This window comes from Chaetodon auriga, chromosome 13 (genome assembly GCF_051107435.1).
Source record: "Chaetodon auriga isolate fChaAug3 chromosome 13, fChaAug3.hap1, whole genome shotgun sequence".
Classification (NCBI taxonomy): Eukaryota; Metazoa; Chordata; class Actinopteri; order Chaetodontiformes; family Chaetodontidae; genus Chaetodon; species Chaetodon auriga.
In genome coordinates, this window is record NC_135086.1 from 8,735,187 (window position 1) to 8,761,699 (window position 26,513).

Consider the following 26,513-nt stretch of genomic DNA (forward strand, 5'->3'; position numbering starts at 1 on the left):
AAGCAGGTATCTTTATCATTATTAAGTAACTGTTCAAACCGGATTGATATTTGGGGATACTCTGTGTGAACGTCATCACATGCTCGTCATTTCCGGATTAGATTCAGTCTCTCCATCCCACATCTAAAGTGAGAAAGTAAAACAAGACACTGGATGAGAAATGAAACTGAAAATGTTCTCTGTTCGGGGAGGATGATGGTTTCATTTTAAAACTTCACAGTCTTGAAGCCATAGTTTTTTTATGTCCTTTGTTTGTGGTTTTCAAAAAGACTAATGAATAACTGATAATTAACTTCTTGTATAAGATATTTTGGTATCCACTGCTTTCAAATGTTAGTTTTTTGTTGGTGTTGCATCCAGTGGTTGTTGCATCTTTTCAAAACAATCTGACAATCACACCCACTTTACACAGCGACTGACCAGGTGAGCAGACATCTGAAAACCAGGACCAGGCAGGGTGTGACCCCCTCTCTCATGTTCTCTTTTTCATGTTTCACACAGCAGAGACTGACACTGACATTTGCACAATTCATTGTGTCGAGACTACAAAGACACAGAGCTCTTGGCAAGGCATCAGTGTGCTGTATGTCTTCAGGAGGAGGTTGTGACAGCTGCTTTAGAGTGTGGCCATTTGAAACAGGTATAAACTCTTTTGCCCTCGGACATGTATCCCAGAAATTTGACCTGGTTTCTTTCAAGCATACAAAACCCCTCACTCCGTACTCCTTATAAAGCGCTGCCCGTGAAGGATCAATGATAGTAGGGCTAAATGCACATCATAATATTTCGCCTGAAGCCCAGATCCTGTGTAAGAGACGAGAGCATGAAAAATTACCCTCATACGAGTCATGTGAGAGGTAGAGGACACTGCCAACAGGCTCATTTTCTAAGTTAGATTTATGATTGTAAGACTGATGTATACACAAATACATTCTGCTGTCGCCACAATGGGATGTTTGCTGTAAGGACACTTCATGCAACATTTTCCATGTGGGTGGAAATGGTCTATTGTCTGGGCTTCCATAGTTTTAACTGTAAACATTCCCTTAGAGCAAAGTTGCTGTAATCATTCACCCGTCACCAAGAGTTTTAGTTTATATCAACTCGAAATTGTCACCCGAATTCTGTTGGGGCTGTCGCTTTTCTCCTCTTCTCCTCTGAGCATTGGGTCATTAATCCTTAGCATTAATCTGCCGGGCATGTTGTATTTCTGTGTACACACACCCTGTGTATGGCAAATGTGTTGGTATGTTTGAAAGTGGTCTGAAAGAATGTAGGTTGGTGCTCATGAAAGGTGAAAGGAATGTGTACACAGATCCCAGAGTGCGTGCGTGCGTGCGTGCGTGCGTGTGTGTGTGTGAACATTTTGGTCTGGCCCTGTACTGTGTTGGATGTGATTTTGTAATGGATGCCAGTATAATTCAGTTTATTTCAGACTGTGTGTTCTCATTAAGAAAGAGAGATGTGTGTCTCCTCTTGAATATAATGGAAACACATGGCACTCCATTTTTAGGGCTCAGATCGCCAAAACAGTACATTTGAAAAACTCAGCAGTTTCACTTTTCCAGAAATCCAAATCCGGTTCCTCAAGATAATCCACAGACCTTGTTGTGAGCAGTTTCCTGGAGGAACTATTTTCTTTCCAACAAACTACACCCGCCAACTGTATCACTGCACAGAGGGAAGCATCTACTCATGGATGAGAGGCTGCACAGTGATGCATTTTGCAGGTCTTGTTTCTTCTGTGTTTGCCTTCATCTATTATATCAAGTAAAAGTTCAGGCTTTAGTGTCAACTGAACAGAAACCACCAGGAGTCAATGCAGTGAAATCCCTGAAGGCGCTCTCAGTTTAAAACAACAAATCAGCAAGACTGAGAGTCTCTAGCCATGCTAGCTGCTCTGTGAGCTAAATGTCAGCATGCTGATATTTACTAATTAGTGCGACACAAAATACAGCTGAGACTGATGGCAGTTTTATTAGTTTGAGAGGTGTTTGGTCAGAAACAAAAGTGTCTGACAAAGTGGATTTTTAATCTGATGATGGTTCTAGAGGAAAAGTTATTGTATCCATCTAATAGGCAGACTGACGTTTACATCCCTAGAGCTGCTAGTGCATAGTGTATGATATTCAGTGTATATAGTAAGTAATCTAGTGTGTGTACTTAAAGATGGCTTGGCAGTTGTGTGTCCTGTAGCATTAGAAGGTGGCATTAGAGCCATTGTCAAACAATAATGACTCCTGCCAAGCCCCTCACTGTAATATAACACTGTCCCTGCCTTGTTTTAGTAATGCTATTGATAAACAAAATGTTTATATTCAACATATCAGCATCTGCTCCTGACTGCTAAAGGATCCTAAATGTTTTTATTTGTCTTGATGCAGCTCAAACATGTGGCTGAGGGGCGCCATCATGGCCTGGGGAACATTTTAGAAAGAAAAAAAGGCACTGATTTGAAGCACGAGCTGGGACACGAGTCACACACTTTGTATAAATCAGGTTTAGATTAGGGATGGCAATTTCATTTGAATTAAGCTTGTAACCTCTGTACCAGCCGTCTGAAGGAACGAGCAAGTGGAAGAGACAGACAGAAAAACAAACAGAATAAAAGGGACTGTTATGGAGTACAATATTTGGAACCTGTGGTTTACTAGAGGGCCATACAGTGTATTAACATGTATAGTTGAGATCAATAAAGAACAGAGGAGATAATTAGAGAAATAATGCCACAGAGAGTTTGGTTGATAAAGTCTGGATTTAGTTTAGGGTTAAAGTTCTACACATAAAGTGCCCATAAGTGTAGATATTACATGGGTATTGTATTAAACGTTTGTGGTTTTGGTCTTCGAGTTCATTCTAAATGTATTTCATTGATTATTAGTTTATTTGTTGAGTTAATATTTGGTTATTTTTACTGACGACTGTGTTTGCTTCTTGTCAGACTCGAGTAATTTGAAGAAAGCAGGAACAAAGAGGAACTTAGCTGGTCGGTGTATATTAATTAGGTCTTCTCACGCCATGTGCTCACCCCTGCTACTTTCGGTGATCACTCTGGGTGTCATTTATCACTCCCAAAAGACACACACACGCACGCACACACGCAGGCAGGCAGGCAGGCAGGCACACACACACACACACACACACACACACACACACCTCAGCCATTTGAGCTATTGGCTAACAGTTTGTGAGCAGCGTCATCTACATGTTAGTCAGCAGCCACAATAGCTCTTTGTCTGCCCGAAACGCCTAAACATCACGCGAAGGAAAGCTCGTGTGTGTCTGCAGGCAGCCTGATTGGTCTGTGCTGTATGTTAGAGTCAAGTTGTAGACTTCTCTTTTTCACAGTACTTTTTAAAGTTTTTACAGTAGCTTTATAAACAGAAGAGATTAAAAGTAAAGACCTTTTTATATAGAGCACATGACGATTTGATGGAATGAAGCTGCAGAAAATTTTGGTGGCGACGTTGTATCGAGAATATTTACATCTTCTGTGACAGGAGCCAGCACCTGTGCACCTTCACACCTTCTCTTTAGAAGAACACCTTCATTTTCCTACTAACTAGGTGCTTTGATCCAGGATATCATGTTGACATGTGCAACAGATATCTGGTTTGGAGTACTGCTGTAGCATGTCAACACCTGATCCAGGTTTCTGAACATGCTTTGTTGGTAAAAGATATTGTGACTGAGGTGGTGAGAAATCAAGACACACCTGCTGGCAGACAGAAACCTGGTTATGATCGTGTATACAGCAACACATCCTGAATATGAAAACAAGACACGGCTCATTACCAGGATACCCGTGAGCATGTAAACGCAATCACTGTCATAACATTGTCAAGTTGCCACATAGAGCAGTGTGTGTGGTTTTGGGAGTGTTAGTTGGGTCAAAGCAAAACAGGTTATCAGTGATTCAAATCACTTGACGCTAAAGGCTGTGGACATGGCTTATCGGCAGACCTCACCATGATTCACAACCAACATTTAAACTCACAGATCACATCTGAGACTTTCAGCTTTCAGTGCGTCTCTGAACACATCAGGCATAAGAATATGTAAAACAGTCCAGGCTCACTACACAGTTTTAATGAAATGAACAAAAAAAAACCTCTCCAAAATGATTACCTACAAACCAAGTTTCAAATCTGTGAGGAACAGGTGGTTCCATTAAAGTACGTTTCATCTGGGTAAAACTGATGTTGCAGTTTACTGTGACAACATGTTGTGTTGTCACAGTAAACTGTGAGTTTGTATGCTTTCGTGCAACCTCTGACTTTCTCATTCCATCTCAGTGCACCGTTAGACATCTGGCTCTGTTCGTCTGTTCGTGCCGCTTAAACGTCCTCACCTGACTTATGTCTCCGGTGCTGCCCGGGACGTCCTTTTGATTTAAGTGGTCACACAAGTGCGACATTAAGTTTCTCATCTTGTTTATTCTGCAACACAAAAATGAATGTAAAATTAATGTTTCTTAAAACATTCACATATATAAAACATGACAAGAAGAGATGCAGTGTCACCCACACACACACACTTGCATATCATTCGTGGAGGTCCTCTTTCACATCCAGATGAGGAATGTTTCATTCCACCATTACCCCCCTCCCCCAAACACACACACACACACACACACACACAAATAACCAAGCTAAATATTACCTCAGAGGTGCCACAGTTATCAACAGGTTGCTGAGGAAGAGGGGGGGGGGGGGGTCATGGATTTCTAGGTGTGATTGGTTGTCCTCATGCACCCAAACAGGAGGACAACGATGTAATCAGGACAAACACTGTCCTCTGTGTGGCCACGGCGGTTTGTGCACAACTGCTGAACTTTCAAAACACACCAGGTGAACTTGCCTTCACCTCACCCACCCCTCTGAGGTTCTTACCACTGTCCTCACTCGACTGTTTTCCGTTGTATTTCCCCTGAAATTGGATGTGGATTATGCTCCCACAGAGTGTCAGTGTTGTGGCTGTTGGTGTCAATCAAGATACAAACTCCATACAGACCTTACAGTTTGCTGGCAAGGGAAATAATGAGCAAACAATGCACAGAGTGTGGTGTTTATCCGTTGTTTCCAGGAAGAGGTGATTTTCTTGACCCTCGGATGAAGCTCAGAGGTGAACATTCGTCAAAGCCTGTCTGGAGGGTTCCTAATGAGACCGTTTCAGAGAGATTTCCGAGAATTTCAGTGTGGATTTTCAGTAAGATACCAAACAGATCACTGTAGTGCCATTGTCAAAGCAAAATGTTCAGTTAGTGCACAACCATAACTTATATTGTCGATTGCCATGAGATTAAGTGTAAAACATAAATAAAACAGAATGTGATAATTTGCTAATTCTTTTTGACAAATGCTCAATTGAAAACAGTACAAAGACGATATCTCCGATGTTTTACCTCATCAAGTTCATTGATTTGTTCATTATACAGATATTCTGAATACGACTGTGCGTGTGTGTGTACACTCTTGTACCTCCTCCTTGTGCAGACCAGTTAGGGTTTTAGACATGAGAGATGATGTTTTTGGAAAGGGAGGACATTCTGGTTGGCCTCTGTAAGGGTTAGGACTACAGATAGACTCTGGTCAAGGTCAGAGTAAAGGTTAGGCCTGGAAGTGTTACGGTTCAGGTTCTGGGCCAAGAGAAGGCGTTATGTCAATGTTCAAATAAACAAACAGTCCCTTCCTTTCGTGAATCATTGCCTGAGCTCTGACACCGTCTGAACGGAGGATGAAACAGGATCAAAAGGTGTGTGTGTGTGTGTGTGTGTGTGTGTGTGTGTGTGTGTGTGTGTGTGTCCTCGGCTTGCCAAGTGCTGACCCAGTTTCTCTGCTGTGGGTTGGCATCACCTGCCAGCGCCACCACAGGTGCACAGAGAGTCATTGACACAGCTGCAAACACACAAACCAGAAAGCAGCAATGTGATTGTGTTTGAACGTGTGTGTGTGTGTGCATGTTGACCTTGGCTGCCTAAAAGAGAGACTCAGCAGTCTTCAAACAGTTTTGGGCTTTTCTGTGGCACGTCTGGTTTGTCAGAGAGAAGCCATTTTCCAGCATGTTTATCCAAAACACACACACATAAAAATAAGTATAATTGGAGCTCTTTAGTCCTTGATGATGATTCAGTTTGGCTCTTATTGACACGTCCCACACATATACATTATCTGAGTAATGGTCGCAAAACAGATTCAAGGCTAAGTACAAGCATGGATATATACATACACACACACACACACACATAACCAGCTGTAGTGATGAACAACATAATTAATCTGCAGAGATATTCCTTCATCATGTGTTTGTGTCTGCTGAGCTTTTGGATATTCATGGTGGAATTCCTTAAGGAAGAATATTTAAATGATGCAGAAGATCAAGAAATGAAAGTGTTTTTTTTTTTTTTTTTAATTTTATATTAAAATGCTAAATCAGACTTTCACTTTTCCCAGAGGGCCATCATCACACATTAACACAAAAATCAGAAATCGAATGAAATCTCAGTAAATTGTTTAGTTATGGTAGAATCCATTCAGGTTAAAAACATCTCAGCCGATACGTAAACCTCACACTTTTTACATACCTGTCCATCTCTGCTGCAGTCATCTTATTTTGAAGGTTATGTGGAGCTTTGAAAACACCCTGAATTCCTTTACAGTTGCCGTTAATCAGCCTTAAAGATGCATTAAGTGATATTTTTACATTAAAACTCAATGTATGTGAATGGATTGCAAGTACTGACAATCCCGCTGAGAATCAACATCTGTTTCTGCTTTTAGCTGCTTTCATCTAATTGCTTGAGTCCTCCTGACTCAAAAAACAAAAATGGAGCTGCACGCACTACAGTGCAAAAACACGTCGCATCTGGATCTGTCAGGGTTATCAAACAAGGTCATGTTAGCAAAGGATGGAGGGAGAGACACTGAGGCCACCTAAGGTTATTTCAAGTCTAACTGAAATTTAAATTCACATTTGCTAAGAAAAGTGTGCACATATCTTGGTTTGTTTTTACTTGTGCACTTATTTGGTCGAACTGTATTCATCAAAAAGAAGTGAAATTTCTCAAGTGACAGCAGAAAATTTCAGTGTCGTAAAGGGATTCGTTTAAATGGCTAACTGTTGACAGCTAACGCCATGTGGGCTTGCTGAAAAAGGTGCGTCTCCTAGCAACGCTGGCTCTCAAATATCAGTCAAACGCTGACATTAAAAACGCCCCCACAGAGCCTGAATTTCAGACACCGTTCCAATAGCATGTCAAAAACTGTTAAATCCTCGACTGAAAAATGGCTGAATGTGGTCGAAGCTGCAGTGTCATTTTGAGTGTAAAATCGTCCAAAGACGCCTGATCTCTACAACTGAAAATAAAGTGGATTTTAACAATGCCTGTACTGTCCGTGGATAGCCTCCCACTTAATGCAACATAGCTGCAAATTTATTTTCCGTAGCTGCTGACATAACGAAGCTCTAATATGCCTTGAAAATGTGTGTGAACCCTGGAAAGAGCAGATACTCTGGAAGGGAGGAATGTTGTTATTGTAGAGAAGAAGGCTAGACCTCGGCTACCACAGAGACCGACATCAAAGCAGCTTCTGTCACACAAACACATTCATCTTGCCGTCCTGAGTCTTTTTATTGTCTACATTAATTCACTAACAATGTGGGGCCAGACACACACACTCACACACACACGAAGAAGAGAAAAAAGTGTGTGCAGGACTTTCTGTGGCCTATTTTTTGCTGCTTCTGCATGTACACTTTGGGCTTTTCCCCACGTGTGAGCGCATGTGATATGCGTGTGTGTACATCTTTGCCTTCACACATACTGTAAGTGTGTGCGTGTGTGTGCCCTTTGCCCCTCGTTCTTGCGTTCTCTCGGGGTTTCAGGCTTGCCTTCATTGTGCTGCTTTTGTCTGCGGCTGCTTTGTTTAACTAGTGGTTGGTCAGTAAAACAGCGGCGGTTAGCTGCTAAACCAGCCCTCTGGTTTTGTGTCTCAACACAGCAGCACAATATGAAGCGGGCTGGAGCTACATAACCACCACAAGACCAAAACAAAGAAGTGCTGGGAGCACAAATCGTCAGGACAAAGCAAAGATGAGCCACCACTTTATCGCCAAAAACCCAAACCCAACTCCTGGCCCCTGCAGGCTTTCCCAAAAAGAGATTTTGCATTGACAGGCTTCTTATAACTGATGTCGTTCAAATTCTCATGAATGATATTGTTGAATCCCTTATTTCTATTAGGGAATATTATTCTATCCGGGATACTCATGTATTTTCAAATAAATAGAAGGTTGGTTGTAAAGTTGATTGGAGGCGCAAGTGCCTATTTGATGTAATAAATTCCCCTCCAGTACAGCAGGTGGCAGTATGTAGTACATTAGCTGTGCCGTCTACTGATGAGTATTCATTCAGTCAAATGGCACCTGCCAATAAAACAAGAAAAACAAGAGCAAGTTTGAACCTGGGGGAATGGAGTACCTGCCAGACAGTCTAAAAGTTAATGTTTTTCATAAAGTTTCTCATCAAATGGGAGGAGGCGACTTAATGAAGAGCAACCACACAGAGAGAAAAACAATGCGAGCCATGCCAAGCCTGCCAAGCATGAGCTCTGCATCAAAATAAGCACAGCAAATTTAAGGCTTTTTTACAGTGAAGAGATTCAAGGCACTGCGACATTGTGAGAAAGTGAGTGCATTTCCTTCATTGTTGAGTTGAACAAGCAGGTCGATACACATGTCTGAGTCCTCAACATGGAGCTAGAATCCGTTAATGTAGCTTCACCCAGCTCGTCTCTGCGGCGTCTTCGTTGGATTCCTCACAGGCAGTGAAGTCACTGCACCAAACTGATTTTTATATTAGTCTGTGTGCAGATCAAGCAAATGTGATGTAGAGTTGTAATCAGTGAGTTTAGCTCAGCTAATTATCACCTGGCTTCACTGTACTAAATAAGCACATGTCAAGCTTTTCCTTTAATATGAAAAATGTAACCTCTGTTTCTGTCCATCTCCATGACAGCTTCACAAACTCCTACTGCTGATCATGACATGCAGTTGAAAGCCCTGAAGAACAAAGCGAGTGAGAGGACTTTGAGTTAAGATTCTTCTTAAGTCGAGGACGAGCTCACTGACCGCAGAACTCGAGCTTTGAGTTGTTTTAACAACACATTTCGGCACCTCCACCTGATGATTAGCTGTTGTTGAAAGTTGAATGAGTGAGAGGAAGTGATACTGAATCTGACTCATCTCGGTGTCTGTCACTGGCTGCATAGCGTGTGAGGTCACAGTGAGAACAGATTAACGTCCTGCAGAGCAAACCGTCGATGTAAGATAGATGTCACGTTTGAAAAAGCAGAGTGCAAATCAGGGCCACAAGCTACTCCTCGCTCTCGCATGAGTCAGTCCATGTCTGTGTGTGTGTGTGTGTGTGTGTGTGTGTGGTTGTGTATCGATCCGGTTTCTGGTCACCCCCTGTGGACCACAGAAACTTCCAGGAATCCAGGAAACATTCTAGGAACTCAGGAACTTTATCTGCATTTCAGCTGCAGGAGTTTGGTTCAGGTTTGCTCCTGAGCTGCAGTTGAACTTGCTGATTAGTCAGATCATTGCTTAAAGCCAGAGGAGGATTGTAAATAAGTACATTTACGCAAGTACTCTACTTTTTGTTTCTCATGCCACTTTCTACTTCTACTCCACTAGAAATCAGAGGGAAATGATGTACTTTTTACTGCACTACACTTATTTTTACATAGAAAACATAATGAGAAGAAAAGAAAATGAGCTGAAACAATTAGTCCATTAATCAGTTAATTAATTAATTGGCAATTGACAATTAACTTCTTTGATAATGGTTTGATAATTGGAATTTTAAGGTTCTAGCTTCTCAGGGTAAGGATCTGCTGTTTGTGCTTTGATAATTGGAATTATTTTAATTTATTTGTCATAATTTTGAGGTTTGGGCTGTTGCTGTGACAACACAAGCATTGTGAGGGTTTCATTTCTGGGTAATCCTGACTCTGTTTCTCACTATTTTCAGAATTTTTGCAAACCAAACAATCACTTAATAATTAGCAGATTCATCCATAGTTGAAATAATCATTAGCTGCAGTCTTATACAAAACAGTTTAAAAAGAACTCCATCTGTTTTCATGTTAGAGCTACAACACCAGTTTTCTCTTCGACACACTGATAGATTTCTGCTGTCTGCAAAGATTATTTATTCATTTTCTCTGATTTATTAAATATCATGAATTTCCAGTGTTGCATTTTGTATATTCAAATATTATTCTTATTTATAAGTATTGTGTAATTTCTGTATTTTTACAGATTGACATCTTCTGTGTTTTGTGGTGGCACACTTTAGGCTCTTCATTATGCATTTAAGGGTGGAGAGACTACACATACACACACACACACACACACACACACACTCTCATATCTCTCAGCAGTCCTTGAGTCTGGCAGTCAAAGTGGGTCACATAGCAGCAGAGGGTGGGGGCTGGGTGCACAGCGCTGCTATACCTCATTTCTCAGGAAACAACTGAACCAGTTTAGGTAAATGTGGTGCCAGGATTCGTTGGTTTTGTTGCTGGTGAAACATCTCCCATCATCTGAAAGGTGCGCCGCTCATGTGGAAATGCTTTGGTTTTGGACAAAAAATGTAAAAAATAGATATGAGGTGAAATGATCATCACCTTCTGTCAATGAAAATCACTTTGAGGTTCTTGACTTTCTTATATACTTTCTTCTTCTACTCCACTACGTCAGAGGGAGATATTCTTCTGTTTACTTCACTACATTTATTTGACTCCTTCCAAAACATCCAAACTTATAAAATATGATGTTTTGTTTTTAAATTAAACCTCCCAACAGTAAGTACAAGTTGAACTGAATACAATTACTTGATTAATTAAATAGTTTATCAAGGGAAACTGAATTGGCAGCTACGTTGATAAGCAACAATATGTCATGGTTCCAGCTTCTCAAAATTGTAGATTTGCTGCTTTTCCTTTGAATTATTTCTATTTATTTTTAATAGTTTTAAAGTTTGGACTGCCCACTGAACAAAACAAGCATTGTGAAGGGTCACTTTGGGCGCTGGACAATTGTGACAGCGTTTACAAACCAAACAATCAATCAGTTAATGGAGAAAATAAAAATCTGTCAGTCTGATAATGAAAATAGTCATTAGTTGCAGCTCTATACAGAACAGTTCAAAATTAACTCCGCCTCAACCAACTACAAAAGTAAAATCCTGCTTTTACATTAGAACATGAGTAATAATGATCTAATGATATGAAATATAATAGTATAAATGTCACAGGGGCCATTTTTCTGCCTACTTTTAGTACCCTGGTACTTGCAGGACTTGTATTTTCGTAGTGTGGTGTCAGTGCTTTTTCTTAAGTAAAGGGTCTGAACACTTCCTCCACCGCTGCTGTGTATATGTTGATCCCTCTGGAGCTGAACTCTTGTATTGACATATGTTATTTTAAACCTTTTTCTATTCTGCTTCCTGCTTTCTCCCCCTCCTCATTCTGTATGATTCATGGTTCTTATTTTGTGCCTTCCTGTGACGCACTGTGAACTCCTGCTTTTTGAGAAACACAGTATTGATTCAAGTTGGTAACGTGTTCCGAGTGTCTATAAAATGCAGCCAATCATTGACCAGGTAATAAGTGACTCAGTTCATCAAAGGACCACCCGCTGAATTAATCATTTTTTCCCCCGTCTGTCCTCCACTGCCTCGTTTCCAGGGTCACACTGTTATATGAAGCCAACACAAGTCTTTCATTAGAAATCAGATGTCAGTGTCATCCTCGTCTCACAAAGCGGTGCGCAGCAGTTTGATTAGATTACTGTTGTAAAACTAATTTTATTAATGGAGAATATGTTGCAGAGTCGTGACAGAAATGACACAACTTCCAAAGTAAAGAGAAATAAACTGATTAAAACACGAAATACGAAACTGTGTTCAACATACTGTAGCATACAGCATGTTTTCAACATTGTGACATAGATAAAACATTTCTCTAACCTCTGACTGATGAATGCTAACGCTAACTTTTAACTGGTAATGCTGTTTGTAATGACCAGAAATGGTTAAAAACAAGATTCTTACTGTTCCACATTGTGATTTGTGCATCCAGTGTCAATAAAAAGCACATCAGGACTCGTAGACAATAACTCCAAATTGCATGTCTGTCTACAACCAGCAGATAGTTAGCGTAGCTTAACATAAAGTCTATAAAGAGGGGGAAACGACAAACTGGGCTATGTCCAAAAGTAACAGAATCCCCCTAAAGCTCACTAATTAACAGTGTTTGCTCAATATGTACAAAACACAAAGTGTAAAAACAGTCATTTGTGGTTTTACAGGGTGTTATGTGTCGCGGTATTTGTCACGAGCAGTGACTTCCTGGAGTCCTTTTGTCACCATTAAGTCTCTGCATCCGCCAAGATGCCTCCATACTTTATATGCTTTCATTTGGTCTCTAGTGTAGAGCGACGTCTGGATGAGCAGGTAGTTGGTTATATCTACCACATAAATAGCAGCAAATCTTTCAGTTGAGTTGAAAAAAATGCTCATCTTCGCAAGAGTCACATCCAACATATGATCTGATTTTCTGATTATGCTTTTCTCTTAGAATTTCGTCCATTGCGTTTTTCACTTCCGGCCTTCTGTCTAAATTTTACGTGACATGACTGCGAACAACCTATTAAACAACATCAACCTGTATACATCTGTGAGCCTCGACTACCAGCAGTTAATTCGACATAGATAACGAATCCCAGGTCTGCATTTCATCATGCTGCTACCACCCACGTACATGTCCAGCGAGCATGAATGGTCATGTTGCCCAAATAGGCCATTAATTAATATGAATCAAAAAATACTTCCACCTCTGTGTTTTCACTCGTGTTGTTTTCAGTTGTGAAAAATGATCAAACCTGGAAGTTTTTAATGCAGGCCTGACCCATCTGGACCGTACTCTGAGAAAATCAATACTTTATTTCTATGGCATGCACATTTCCAAGGGACCAAATGCATTGTGTATTTTAGAACTTACTGGAGAATCTGGGTTGCAGTTAATAGTAAATATTTTCCCAGGCAGGTTTTTCTTCTTTGGGAGTAGAAGTTCTGCACATGCATTTGACTGTTTTTTGAAAAAACACACAGCCTACAGCCTGTTTGGCTTCTCCTGAGAACTGCTGGAAACCTGTGCTGATGTGGCAGGAAGAGCGTCGGTGATGTTTCCCATTCATGGCAGCAATGAGATTGAACATCACCGTTTGCTGACTTGAAATAAACTGAGCATAACAGAGCTGCTGGTGTGTTGGAGTGTGTGGCCGGGGTGTGTGCGAGTTACTGCATGAAATCACAGATGCAGCTCTGTCTGGCTCTGCAGCATCAAGGCCAGTGGGAGCGGATCAGCGGGGACCGAGGCGAGCAAATGAGCCTGGCGATCAAAAGAAAAGAGGGGGGCTTGTTTGGGGTGTAATGAGTTTCAACCCTGCAACCGGCCTATATGTTTTCATACAGAGCTTATTTTGTTCATGTGGCACCCTCACACACAGACATCAAACATTTCCTTTCCCTCTCCACCCCTCCACCCTCGTCTCTCTTTACCTGAATTCATCTCTCACGTTTCTGGTTTATTTTGCAGTCGTTAACTACTGTTTACCCTCCTCTCGTGCCATGGTTGAACTGCATGTTTCTGCTCTACAGGGTGTGTTTCGACTATAATTAGGAGAGCAGGTTTGAGGTAAACAAGCCAGAATTTAGGTCATATACTCTCAGCGTTGCAGTCTGAAAACAGATTCCAAACAGGCCCACTGCGGGCGGGGTTTTCTTACATTGGAGATGCTTTGAAGTGACAATGAAGGATGGGTAGCTTTGCACTACAGGGGAAGTTCACTTTGCATTATGTCTGCTTTCGGATCTGCTGTGTGTATTTGACTTTAGCGCTTATCATAAATGTCCCACCCTGATACAAGAATGGCATCTGAGACACTTCCCTGATAAAACCTGCTGCAGCTGCCGCGTCGCACGTGCATGTGCGTTCACGTTTCTGCCTGCCGTCCTGCAGACTTCTTTTTGCATAATTATCCTGCAGAGCAGCTGTAAACAGCCTCCCTACCTCTGCCTGCATTTTGTTTGGTCTATGAGAGAAAACATATAGGTCAGTCTGTATTTACTCAGCGTTACTCCTGGCATGCTCTGTTATCTTCATGTTTAAGGTTAAAACACAGTGTGTGAACAGATGGAAAACTTCTGCACGTCTGGCCTGTAAACTAAAATGTTATGCGTTTAGCATTTTTCTGTGCTGTCAACCCAGTGTTTTCCCTTCATGTTTTTGCTGTATTTCTAGTCATAACTTGCTGAATTCATTTAATTTCAAGGCTATTTTGACAGGAATTGTTGGTGCATACTAAAAAGAAAAAAAAAAAAAAAAACAAGATGTCCTTGACCCTGATGGAAAACATCACAAGTTTGAGTTGCACAGAATCACTTTGAAGGAGATGGAAAATGTGACTGAATTTAGACCAGGCAACATAAACATGTGACACTGGTTGTAAATCTTTTATATACAGTACACATAAGTCTTTATTCATCAAAACGTAATGGACAAACAGTAAAACCAAGCATCAAAGTATTTCCAAAGCACCTCTGCTCGGAGCAGCCAGATATCTGCCAGGAGAATGTAGTCTAATTATAATTTATAGTTTTAACCAACAAGACTAAATCATACACAAGCACAAGCAGTGGTTGTCAACGACTGTAAATACCTACATTCATGACTGTAGGAGCAACAACTTTTGAAAGCTTTAGACTTTCTTAATTAAAAATGTTGCAACAAGTATTTAAATGTTTTCATTATCTGACAGGTGTAGTTTCGAAGCAAGATGTGATGAGGTTTTTCATGCACGTTTGATTGCAGAAATGGTCACATTTTGAGGTCTTTGACCAAAGAGAAGCAGCCAGTTTTTACTGATTTAGCCCAGTATCACAAACAACAAATTTGCCTTTCTGTACAGCATATGACACTTTGTATCGTTAAACCTTCGCATTAATAAGAAAAACTCCCCAAATGACACTAACAGGTGAAAAACAAGGTAGATGTACATAATGGACAATCAGGATGACAAACATTTAGGTGTCGCCAAACAGACCTGAGCCACACGACCGCCTCCCCATCAAGGAGACCTGGAGGAGGACAGACTACACAAACACACAAGCTAAAGCCCTCCATTCACACACAGTAACACACAAACAGGAGAATGTGTGTGTGAAATTTGAACGTTTCATTTCAGCTAAATACAGAAAAAAAGCAGTATTTTCTGACTGTCATAGACCCTCTCTCTACTCTCTCTTTCATTCTTGTCCATTGTGTTCTTGGTTTACTGATACTCCTCTTTCCTACCATACAACTCGAGTCCCTCCCTCTCTCTCCCTCTCACACACACAGAGAGAGAGAGAGAGGCAATGAAGACCCCAGGGATGGGAAAGAAAGCGAGAAGCTTGAAATCCAGGTCATGCATTGATGGTGACTTTGAACACACAGGGACATTTGATCTGCAGCCAGAACCTGTGTTTACTTCCTCGCAGCACTTCTGCTGTCTCTCTCACACCGTACAAATTACAAGAGTTTCCCAGGAGAAACAACATGATGGGAGGTGCAGGGAGACGGCCCTGTAACACAGGAGAAACCCGGGAAAAATGGGAGTGTTGGCAGGTCAGATCCATATTCAGTATCGCTTACCCTGTTTAGTGTTGTGGGAAGCTGGAGCCTGTCCCAGCATGCACCAGGATAAAGCAGATAAGTACAAATAGCAGAAAATGACTGTAGAAATTAAACACGATGAGGGCAGAAGTGCCTCATGAACAATTGTGTCTGACGAATCCACACATTCAAACACACACCAAGACTCTGAGGACTACAATGGAAATAAAAGATCAGGTTTTATTATGTGTTCGACACAAAATGTCATTAGTTGGACTGTAAACTACTTGTCAATCCACACCTCGTTAGACTATTGTTTGACCGCCTCTTCTTCTCTCCATTGGTGGAGTTTGTGTCTCCCTCCCCAAGCGAACCTTTTGATGCAGTTGCTAGGCAACCTCTGCTCTCTCTCTGCCCTCCTTTCCCTCTGAGCAGCCAGCTCGCTCGTCTTGTCAGATGGAGTGAATGATGTAAGTCAGCTGTAACAGATTCAGAAACACGTGCGCGTCATTCTGAGTAAAGCTGAGCTGTCGTTCACCGTGTTAGCCGGAGTTTAAGATGCACATTGGTCCTCTCTGTGCACTCTTACGGGGATAACGTGGTCGGACGAGGCTGCTGTTTGCAAGCCGCATGTGAAAAAAGTGGCAGCTCATCATGCTGACCTTAAAAGATCTTGCCAGCAGGCAGTTATCGTGCTTCAGAGGCTTCAGTCTCTCAGTGTGAAAAGTGCCCCTGACTGCTGGTACAGCGTAATTTGGAATTAGCATTGTCTCACCAGAAATATGGGTTGGAATAATTCATTCTCTCTAATCTTTCTGTTTCATTTAAAATATTACAGCAGGGCTGCAATTTCCTACTAGAAGCTTATTTGCATGGTGTCAATTTCTGCAAGAGCAATACACTTCTACAAGATCAATTTCTCACCCCGTTGGCAACGAAAGTGATAGTAAATACACTCTGCTGCCAGTTTATTAGATACACCTACCTCAAACCAGTACAGTCTAATACAACAGTCCTGCAATAACTCCTGCCTACATGAAGATTATAATGTTCAGGTTTTGTTGTTGAATCTTTAGAGAGATGTTGATTTAACTTGTAACCTTGTGAAGTCTGGAATAATATGCTTGGTGAACCTAATAAACTGCCAACTGAGAGTGTATTTAATTAAGATGTTTGATTGTGTGGTAACCTCACTATGTCTACTTCTCGTACGATTACAGTTACCTTCCATAAACTCACCTCTGTTTCCCCTACTTCACTCTCATCCTCCCTCTCTCAAAAAATGTCCACTTCTCCCTTCGCCTCCACCACATATGCTCCCCCTTAAACCACCTGCCCCCTGTTATCCTGCCAACACCTGTCTCAGTTCTCCCCAGTTTCCCCTACAGACCTCTCCATACTCATTACTGGAATGAAAACCTCCACCTGCACGCTGGACCCCACCCCCTCCTGCTTTCCCCACTGATAACCCAGCAATAAACTCCTCCTTGTCTACTGGCATTGTCACACCATCCCCCAAAATTGCTGCTGTCAACCCCATTCTAAAAAAAAAAAAAAAAACAGGACTCAACCCTAACCCTAACCCCCAAATAACGTCAGACCAATCTCCAACCTACCTTCTCTGTTTTAAGTACTGTAGCGTGTAGCCTCTCAACTAAAAGACCACCTCTCCACCAATAACATGCACGAAACATTTCAATCCAGATTCTGCTCAAATCAAAGTACTGAAACTGCCCTCCTTAAAATCACCAGTGACCTCCTCCTCTCCTCTGACGCCAGAAACATTCTCATCCTCCTCAGCGTCGCCTTTAACACCATCAGTCACTCCATCCTTCTTTCCGGACTGGAAACTACCTTTCATATCACCGGCTCTGCCCTCAACTGGTTCAGATCATGTCTCTCTGACAGACTTCAATTCATCTCCATCAATAACTGCAAATCCCCCAACTGCTCCCCTCCCCCAAGGCATCCCCCAAGGTTCAGTTCTCGGTCCCCCTCCTCTTCATCATGTACCTGTTTCCTCTCGGTCACATAATCCGCTGACATGGTCTCCAGTTCCACTGCTTTGACGATGACATCCAACTCCTCATCTCCGCCAAGACAATCTCCGCTGCCGCTCTAAATCCACCCTAAATATCGACTCCACCGTATCCACCTCCCCTCACATCTGAAATCTTGCCATCATCTTCACCCAAACCTTCTCCTTCGACCAGCACGTGAAACACATCACCAAAACAGCCTTCTTTCACCTCAAGAGCGTCGCCCGCGTCCATCCATCCCTCTCCTCCACAGCTGCAGAAACCCTGATCCACGCCTTCATCACCTCTCGTCTGGTCTACTGCAACAGTCTCCTCTATGGTTCATCTTCAAAAATTCTCAATAAGCTCCAATACATCCAAGTCAAAAGGTCTTATCTAAGCCACACCAAATGACAGAAACCCAATATAATACAATAAATAAATAGACACAAGCCACCCTCAACTTTGAGTTTGATACCAGTAAGTAGTAAGCATCCAAAACATTTTCCAACAAGTTCCTGAATAGTCGAACATCACCCAGATCCTAAAGTTCAATCAGAGAGAAAGGAAGGAAAAACAAGCAGCAATAACAATCAAAAATGAAAAAAAATAATTCAAGGAATTTAATTATTGAATTGTTCAATGAGGAGGAGACGCCATTAAAAGACAGAAAACATAAAACACTTTATTGCCTGTTTCAATGTGCCCTCCTGGACTCGTTTGGCATTTATATGTATATATATCAATATAATATTTCCAGTGTAATTTATTCTATTTATTATAAATATATCAGTATTATCAGTCTTTTTTAAATATATATATATATATTTCTCTCCAGACTCCAGTGTTTTTCTCTGTTGTCTTTGGAAAATGTTTAATAGTGACAAAACAGATTCATCATACTTTTTTTCTGCTAATCAATTAAAATCCATTATTGATTACTGGAGCGCGCCTCTGGCCACGCTCCCGTCTCCCCCAGGTGCGGGGAACAGCTGTGTGAAGACAACCAAAAAGAAGCATGCAAGTTCCTGTGATGACCTTCAGAATAAAGGTTTGGACGACCGCTTTACGTTGAGGTTGGTCTGAAATGATAGAAAATACGTCAAAAATAGTGCGGAGAATAGAAATTCACTTGCTGCTGTTGTAAAAGTATAAAACAAGTGTCCGTGCTTCTTCTTGATATGCCTCACTGTCCGCGCTAATAGTTCATGCTCGTATTTTGAAAGACTTATTCGGCGCGTTGCCGGTGTCGTCGTGTCAGAGGTCTCCTAGCTTGATGCAGGGGTGCTGTCGACAGCCTGCAGCCTCTCAAGATAAAGCAGAGTCATTTATCCCGGCTTTTCTAATCGTTCCAGAAGATGGTGGCTAAGCAGAGGATCCGCATGGCCAACGAGAAACACAGCAAGAACATCACGCAGAGAGGAAACGTGGCCAAGACGCTGGTGAGCCGTGAAATGACAGCGAGTCCCAGCATGACATTAGCCCAGATAGGTGACGTTCACTCCGGTATGAATACAGCAGCGTGATGATGATGGTGGTGATGGTGGTGGTGGTGGTGCCAGCTGCTCGTCAAGCGCGTGCTGCTTATCACAGACATGTCACACAGCAGCACCTCGCAAGCACCGTGTGGTGGATGTCATCAATAAAGCGTTATGATCAATAACATGTCGCGTATTCAGGCTGGATGCGCGTTACAGCCCCGCAGGGTAACTTCACGTTACTTTGGAGTACAACAGTAAAAGATGAGCAGGTCATTACAGCTGCAAACATTAATTGATTAGGTGTTAATTATTAATTGATTAACCGAGTAATTTTCAAAAGAAAACAATCAAAGTTCTCTGACTTTAGCTTCTTAAATGGGAGTGTTTTCGGGTTTTAATTACTCCTGTATGACAGTAAACTGAATATCTTTGGTTGTGGTCAAAAAAAGATATTTAAGGACGTATTTTGGGAACATTGATCGACATTTTGCACCATTTTCTGACATTTTATAGACCAAACAGCTAATTAATCCAGGAAAGAATCAACAGATCAATCAACAATGAAAATTATTGTTCCTCCAGCTGCACAGTTTATATTATAAAGGCTGGAAAATAACTGATTCCTGATCAGTTAGTAAAATAGGAAATAAGTAATCTTACAGGTTATGTAAAAATATGTGCACAATACTACAATATCAATCAATCATAAATAATAAACAATCTGGAAAAATGTTAATGAAAATATATAAACTACATTTACTGTAAAGTTTGGAAACTGTTTTGATATTCAGTTGTTTGTTTTATCAAAAATGCAGCAAAAATAAATCAGCCTCAGATGTGAGTATTTGATTCTTCTATCGAATATTTTTATGATGTCAAATTGGATTCATGGATTTTAGACAAAACCAGCGGTGTAGCAATAACACACTTTGAAAATACTCCACTGCAAGTAAAAATACTGCATTCAAAACCTTACTTAAGTCAAAGTATGTGAGTATTATCAGCAAAAGTTACTTTAAGTATCAAAAATGAATGTTAGAAGATGTTCCCTGTCAGTGTTTTACTACTATATCTGATGTTTTTAGGTTAGAATTACTGCTGTGAGTGTGTTTTGCTGTAGATGTTGAGGGTTGAGCTTGTTTTAACTGCTTTTTATGCTGTTGTTTACTTTAATCTACAGTCATGCATCATATTCTGTCAGATCATCATATGTTTGTATCACAGCTGCTCTGTGTCAGGCAGCTCCTCCTGAGCTCAGACAAACAGCCGTTTGCAGCTTTGTGACTGTGTGTTCCAGCGAATCCAACAGGGTTTTTAAAGACTTTATCTAGTAGGAGGAGAGTTTTCCCCACCCATAAAGGAACATTTCATCCTTCAGTTTATCAAAAAAAAACATTTAAATTCAGCATCGTCACATTTAGAGATACGTGGCGTTCACTGCACAGGGAGGCTGTGAAGAGATGTAATCTGAAAAGTAACTAAATCTGTCAGACACATCGTGAAGTAAAAAGTGTATTTGCCTCCAAGATGTCGTGAAGTAGAAGAATACATTTGCATAAAATGGAAACACTCAAGTAAAGTACAGCCAGTGCTGAAGCATTCGGCCGATTGATGGTCTCTATGGAACATGTGAGCCATCTTCCTTCTGCACTTTTAAAGCTGACATCACTGAGTTAAATCATAACTCCTCTTAATGTGTGACTGGAAAGAGCTTTTGCACTCACTCTGCTATAATATTTCATCACCACACACACAGTATCCTTTCTTTTTTTTGCTATCTACACTCTAAAACTGCCTCATAGCACAAGCAATTAGCTTTAAGAGTAATGAATTAGGGAGACTTTAATAAGCTTTTCAGCCATTTGAAACGCACCACCAACCCAAAAATCCCATTGTGACAGTTTATTAATGATACATTTAAAACAAATAATCAACAGACTAATTGATTATGGGAAAAAAAAATCATTAATTGAATCCCTGGTCTTAGCCCTGCCATCATATAAATGCTTGATAGTGTTTTCTGTTTAACAAAAACTGTATATTTATTCAAATATTTCTCTTAAATGTAGTAAAGATCATCATTTTTCTCTCATTTTTTTATGCCACTGGCCCTCCAACACACACATATGTACTCAGTAAAGATCTCTTTGTAATTAGATTCATGGTGAGGGCCCCACAAGTGGACTTTGGAGATAATATTGACGTGAATGAGACTTATGGCCAGAATAGTACATAACAAGCTTACACTGCAGTATTTCACCACAAAGATGAGTCCAGCTTTGTCATGTGGGTTGTGGTGCAGTGACTTTGCACAGTGTTTCCCTCCTCACCATCCTCTGTATGGCTTCAATAGTAGCATGAAGGTCAAACATGGAAGCTGCTCAGGCTCCATTTTCACTCTTTGCATGAAGAAAACAACCGCTTCCTTCAGCATCATCGAGGCCATCAGTGAATCACTGACGTTACAGCCTCATGTCACGTCCTGAGCTGCTGATGGGTTCTCCCCAAATCAGTCTAGACTGATGACTCGTGCTCTTCCACTGATCTTTTCCACACGAGCCACAATCTGAAAAACGCCAACTCAGCAACTCTCAGTGTGTAATTACACACTTGGGTTTGTTCAGCGCAGCCACAGAGTTGTTATTGTGTCCACTTTGACGAGCAACATCACCGTCTGGTCTCACGAACTGTGATAAACAAGATCGTCTGTGGTGGCAGGTTTAAGGCGAAAGAGTGACGGAGCAGGAATAAGAGAACCTGAGCGCTGTTAGAACAGAGAAAGCTCTTTGTAAGTTTATCCACGTTCACGCAGTTTTACTTTTACCCTGCAGCATCTGTCACTTTTCTGTTGTAGCAGCAATGCTGATGTACTCTGTGTGTGTGTGTGTGTGTGTGTGTGTGTGTGTGTGTGTGTGTGTGTGTGTGTGTGTGTATATTTGTCTTTCCCATAGCGACCACAAGAGGAGAAGTATCCTGTGGGTCCCTGGCTGCTCGCCCTCTTTGTATTTGTTGTGTGTGGATCAGGTACGTACCTTTTATACTGACACAAGAAAGTGTGTGTTTGCATGATGTTTTTGTCTTTGCGGCAAACGAACATAGCTAATATAAGCAGTCGATTTCATTAATAAGCTAATGTAGCTAACATATATACATATTATAATACTATTATAGAACTATACACTTAGTTTTATTTTTTAACAATTGCTGTTATTCTATGTTTATATACTTAGTTATACTAGGTGAGTTATATTTTATATACTTCATAGTTATATTTTTTAAGAACATTCTTTTCTCTTAGTTTTATTCTCACCCTTATTCTTCTTTATTGTATATATTTTATGTTTATGTTTATGTCAAACCTGCTGCTGCAACAATAGACTGTCGTTGCTCTCAGCCATATTTCAGATCATCCAGAGTATCCGTATGGGGATGTGATCCAGAAAGAGCCTTCAGACTCCCCCCCCAACCCCCACCCTCACCCCCGATGCCCTCACTGAGCCTGGCTAGCCTGCACACCCCCGACCCCTACCAGAGGCCCAGAGACTGACGCCAAAGCTTTGGATCCAGCAGATCTCAGAGAGGAAACCTTCCCCAACCACCACCTCCTCCACCAGCCCCTCCTCGGGACACCTCCCCACCCTCGATCAGCGTTTACAGTGTTGCAGTCTGTGGTACTGACAGCTTTTCTATGAACAGTCTAAAACCACGCTGGCTGGAGAACATGTGTGTCTCATCACTCACTTGGCACCTCTGTGTGTGTTTGTGTGAGTATGTGTGTTAAGGTGAGTGTTAATCTATGAGTGTGTGCGACCAGTGATTCCTGCTGACAATGTGCCATATCTGTCTGTTCAAGTATTCGTCTGTGTTATGTGAGAAGAATCTTTTTTCAAATAAATGTCAAGCATTTAGAAGCGCCAAGTTTTACTTCTGCTTTTGTAGACTCCCTGTGGGTCAGCTGGGCTTCGGTTCCCCTGTCAGAGGGCCTCAGGTGGGGAGGGGACGCTCTAACCTTACAAGAGACAAAATGATTTTCTACATCTCAGGCATGTGCTCCACTGTCAGTCATGGAAAACACTGTGTTGACTATAGTTCATATACAGGATCCCTCATGGCTTTCCTGCAACGCCGAAGAGCTTATTATTAGTCAGAGATCATCCAGTGCTTCCCAGTCTTAATATGGATGTTTCCTGTCGGCTGTCTAGAATATTATTGTGGAAAATGTACTGCATTGCTTAGGCTGAACTTCTGACACACTGATCCAACATTTCCAAATAATGTCAAGTGAAGTTGCCATGAAAATATGTAAATTGGTACTTGTTAAGTACAAAATAGGTGATCTACTGGACCAATTCTGAAACTTTTTGAACCTATTATTACTCATTTAGACCCCAGAATACATAAAAAATAGGGCCACTCCATTTAAACACGATACGCATTCATCAGTTATTCATAGTTAACCTTATTCCTCTTATATGATTTGTCTTTAATTCAAAAATTCAATATTGCCCAAATTTCACCATTAAATGGTGCCACATTACAAAGATTCTTCCTGTTATTTTTGGTTGAACCTTAAATTTAATCAGAAAAAGTCACCTAGTAGCAGCTTCAATCCAAACACCACTTGGCTGTGGCTTTTATCTCACTGCTAACAAGAGGGTTCAACAGCATAGCAGCTCGTCATTAACCTCATTCAACAATCCTGAAGCAGAGAGGACTCCAGCTGCAGACTCTCCACAGCAGGCCCCCCGCCACACTGACCGAGCTCAGCCGCCACGAGGAAGAAGGAGAGAGAGATGGTGAGCAGGTGGTTATTCTTCTTTAAGCATGTTTATTGAAAGTTGTGAAGTGCAGCTGTCAAGTGCAATTGTGGTAAGTATGTTACAACATCTCATCCGGTCTTTGCAGAAACATGCACAGAACATGAGCATACAACCGATACACAGAATGAAAAAGAAAAAACATCTCCAGAGTTTTTTTTTTCCATGTTGAATTTTAAGATATTGTTTGTCCAGAAGTACATCACTGTCAAAAAAAAAAAAAAACCCATAAAGGTGCAATACGCCAGAAAGAAAAAGAGCAGAGTGGAAATGGTTTTACAGTCAGAGTTAATGTTGCAGTAAGAGATATGGACAACACTGTTGGCTGCACGTTGTCACTTAAATAACCTAAACTCCTGTCCGTCCACAGTCTTGAAAATACAGCATTAAAAATAGATGACACAGACCGGGCAAGACCAGCATGTTCCTCGCTCACCCGCGTCAGTCTGTGCGACCAAGATAGCATCTGTTGTTTTTCGCCTTCTCCTCGCTATTTTACACAGTACTTACACTATACAGAAATATACATCGTCTTCTGCCCATCAAACTTTTTACGAAAAGAGAAAATGCAGCTTAGCCCAATGTCTCGACCCTGCCAAATAAGGTTTAAATGACATGCCGCTGCAGGGTTGAGAAAACAGCAATGATGAGCTTCGTCAAGGGCAAAATGAGGAGCTTGAAAGTGAAATACTGAAATATCATCGTCTCCGTAAGAAACCACGTTTTGTTCGTCCCACCATCCCACAGTTGAAGTAACGTCATCAGCTCTGCCAAGTGTTGTTCAAAATACCCTCCCGCCCCCTCCCCCGACTCCCCCATTCCAGATGGGGACTTTGTCATGATAATAATTGCTCACATTCTTCATTTGTCACTCTGAGAAGGCTTTTTTTCTCTCCTTCTCTCTCTCAACTTGTAACTTTAGGATCTAGCCTTGAGAGAGAACCGCATTTATTTACATCATTCAGCAAAAAAGGTAACAACCAATACAATCCTCCTCCTCCTCCTCCTCCTCCATCATCAGTAAATCGACATCACTTAAAATCCAGACACAGGCACAGTGATTTTTTTTAACTCTAGTTTAGTATGTCGTCGCCTCTGAAAAGCTGTTTTGTTTCTTCTTGGTAAGACATTCTAGTTGATATGTCCAAGGATTATTTGGCAAATGTTCGATGATTCTGTCCTCCCCTGAACCCCCGCCCCTCCCCACACACATAGTCTCAGGATTGTCACCCCCCCACCGTGCTGTGAAGCACTGCAACACTCGTCCCGCCAGCTGCATCCTTCTGAGAGATAAATATGTGCAAAATCTTGTCTTAACAGCGTAACCTCCTGCTGAAGAAGGCAAGGTGGAGCTCTGCTGATGTAGCAGAGCTCAAAAAAATGTCAGTCGGTCTGTCTGTCTGTGCAGACCAGGCTACGCCGAGGGGCCAGAGCTGTGCGACGTGGGCTGGACGAGGGCGGCGGTGCTCGGAGGTCCCGGCGTGGCAGCTGTTGGAGGGGCAGGCGGGGAGCCGGTCTGAACCTGGGCCTGGAACTGGGCCATCTGCTCTGGGCTGGCCAGTGTCTTCAACAGGGTGTTCTCCTGCTCCAACTGGGAGTTTCGCTCGATCAGTTCCTTGATCTGCTCCTTCAGGACCTCCACCTCCTCACGCACAGCATACATCAGGTGACTCTTCACCAGGTCCTGAGACAGACAGAGATCCGGGTTTATGAGTGGAATGTATCAGAAAACTCACACAGAGGAGATGAAAGTTTTCTCAGCTTTTTCTGACCTAATTTTTATGTCTCTGATTTTTCATGATGCCTGAAATGTTTAAATGCGAGAAGTAAATCTTAACGTACAGACACACAGACCAATGCAAGCTCAGACTGGACGGTGATGGAGTGCGAGTTGGGCGGTACTCGGTTTTAGCTCGCCCGTTTTCCAACATGGTGACTGAATCTCATATTACAGCTAAACACTAAACTAAAATATGTTTCTGAAAATATTTTCAGTAAGAAATAGGCAACTAATTTGCATTAAGTTGAGGACAGATCCTGATTATGATATGGCAACTAGTCCATCAACTCGCTATACTATGTCCATCATGCACCGTCTATCTCCTGCTCTACATAGAAAATTAAAATAATCAATCAACTCGACACCCGTCAGCTGATTCACTGTGTCTGTACTTTAACTCGATTAACAGAAAATTTTAAGAAATGTCCTGATCCAAGCTGTTTATAAAGCTAACCCATATGTGATTCCCGGCCACAAAAAAAGTGAACATAAAACACTGCAATATATTTCAAATAGGTTAAATCTTATGTATCAAACATGCAAACTTACAATAATATGAAACAGTTCATGCCTCTTTTAAAATTTGGATTAAAAGTTTGTTTGTTCTTTAAGCTCGTCCAAACAATCTTCTTCTAATGAAGATATATACATGCCATACAGCAGCAAAAAGGCCATTTCAAAGAACAGAGACAATA

The 26,513-nt window shown here is 41.5% G+C and overlaps 2 protein-coding genes across 4 annotated transcripts in view; one reads left to right on the forward strand and one right to left on the reverse strand.

The window, feature by feature from the left end:
- The first annotated feature begins 19,002 nt into the window (after positions 1 to 19,002).
- On the forward strand, positions 19,003 to 22,790 carry serp2 (stress-associated endoplasmic reticulum protein family member 2). Its single transcript, XM_076747195.1, has 3 exons — positions 19,003 to 19,182; positions 22,173 to 22,245; positions 22,616 to 22,790. Exons 1-3 carry the CDS (start codon positions 19,099 to 19,101, stop codon positions 22,654 to 22,656), a joined length of 198 nt encoding a protein of 65 aa, XP_076603310.1. The 5' UTR covers positions 19,003 to 19,098; the 3' UTR covers positions 22,657 to 22,790.
- Positions 22,791 to 24,029: 1,239 nt separating this feature from the next.
- The window catches only part of LOC143330162 (TSC22 domain family protein 1-like), a 29,247-nt gene continuing 26,763 nt past the window's right edge, over positions 24,030 to 26,513 (reverse strand). For all 3 annotated transcript variants that reach the window (XM_076746445.1, XM_076746447.1, XM_076746446.1), the window contains exon 3: positions 24,030 to 25,722. In XM_076746445.1, the coding sequence (XP_076602560.1) occupies positions 25,453 to 25,722 (270 nt within the window). In that variant the 3' untranslated portion in view covers positions 24,030 to 25,452. The remainder of the gene's footprint in view (positions 25,723 to 26,513) is intronic.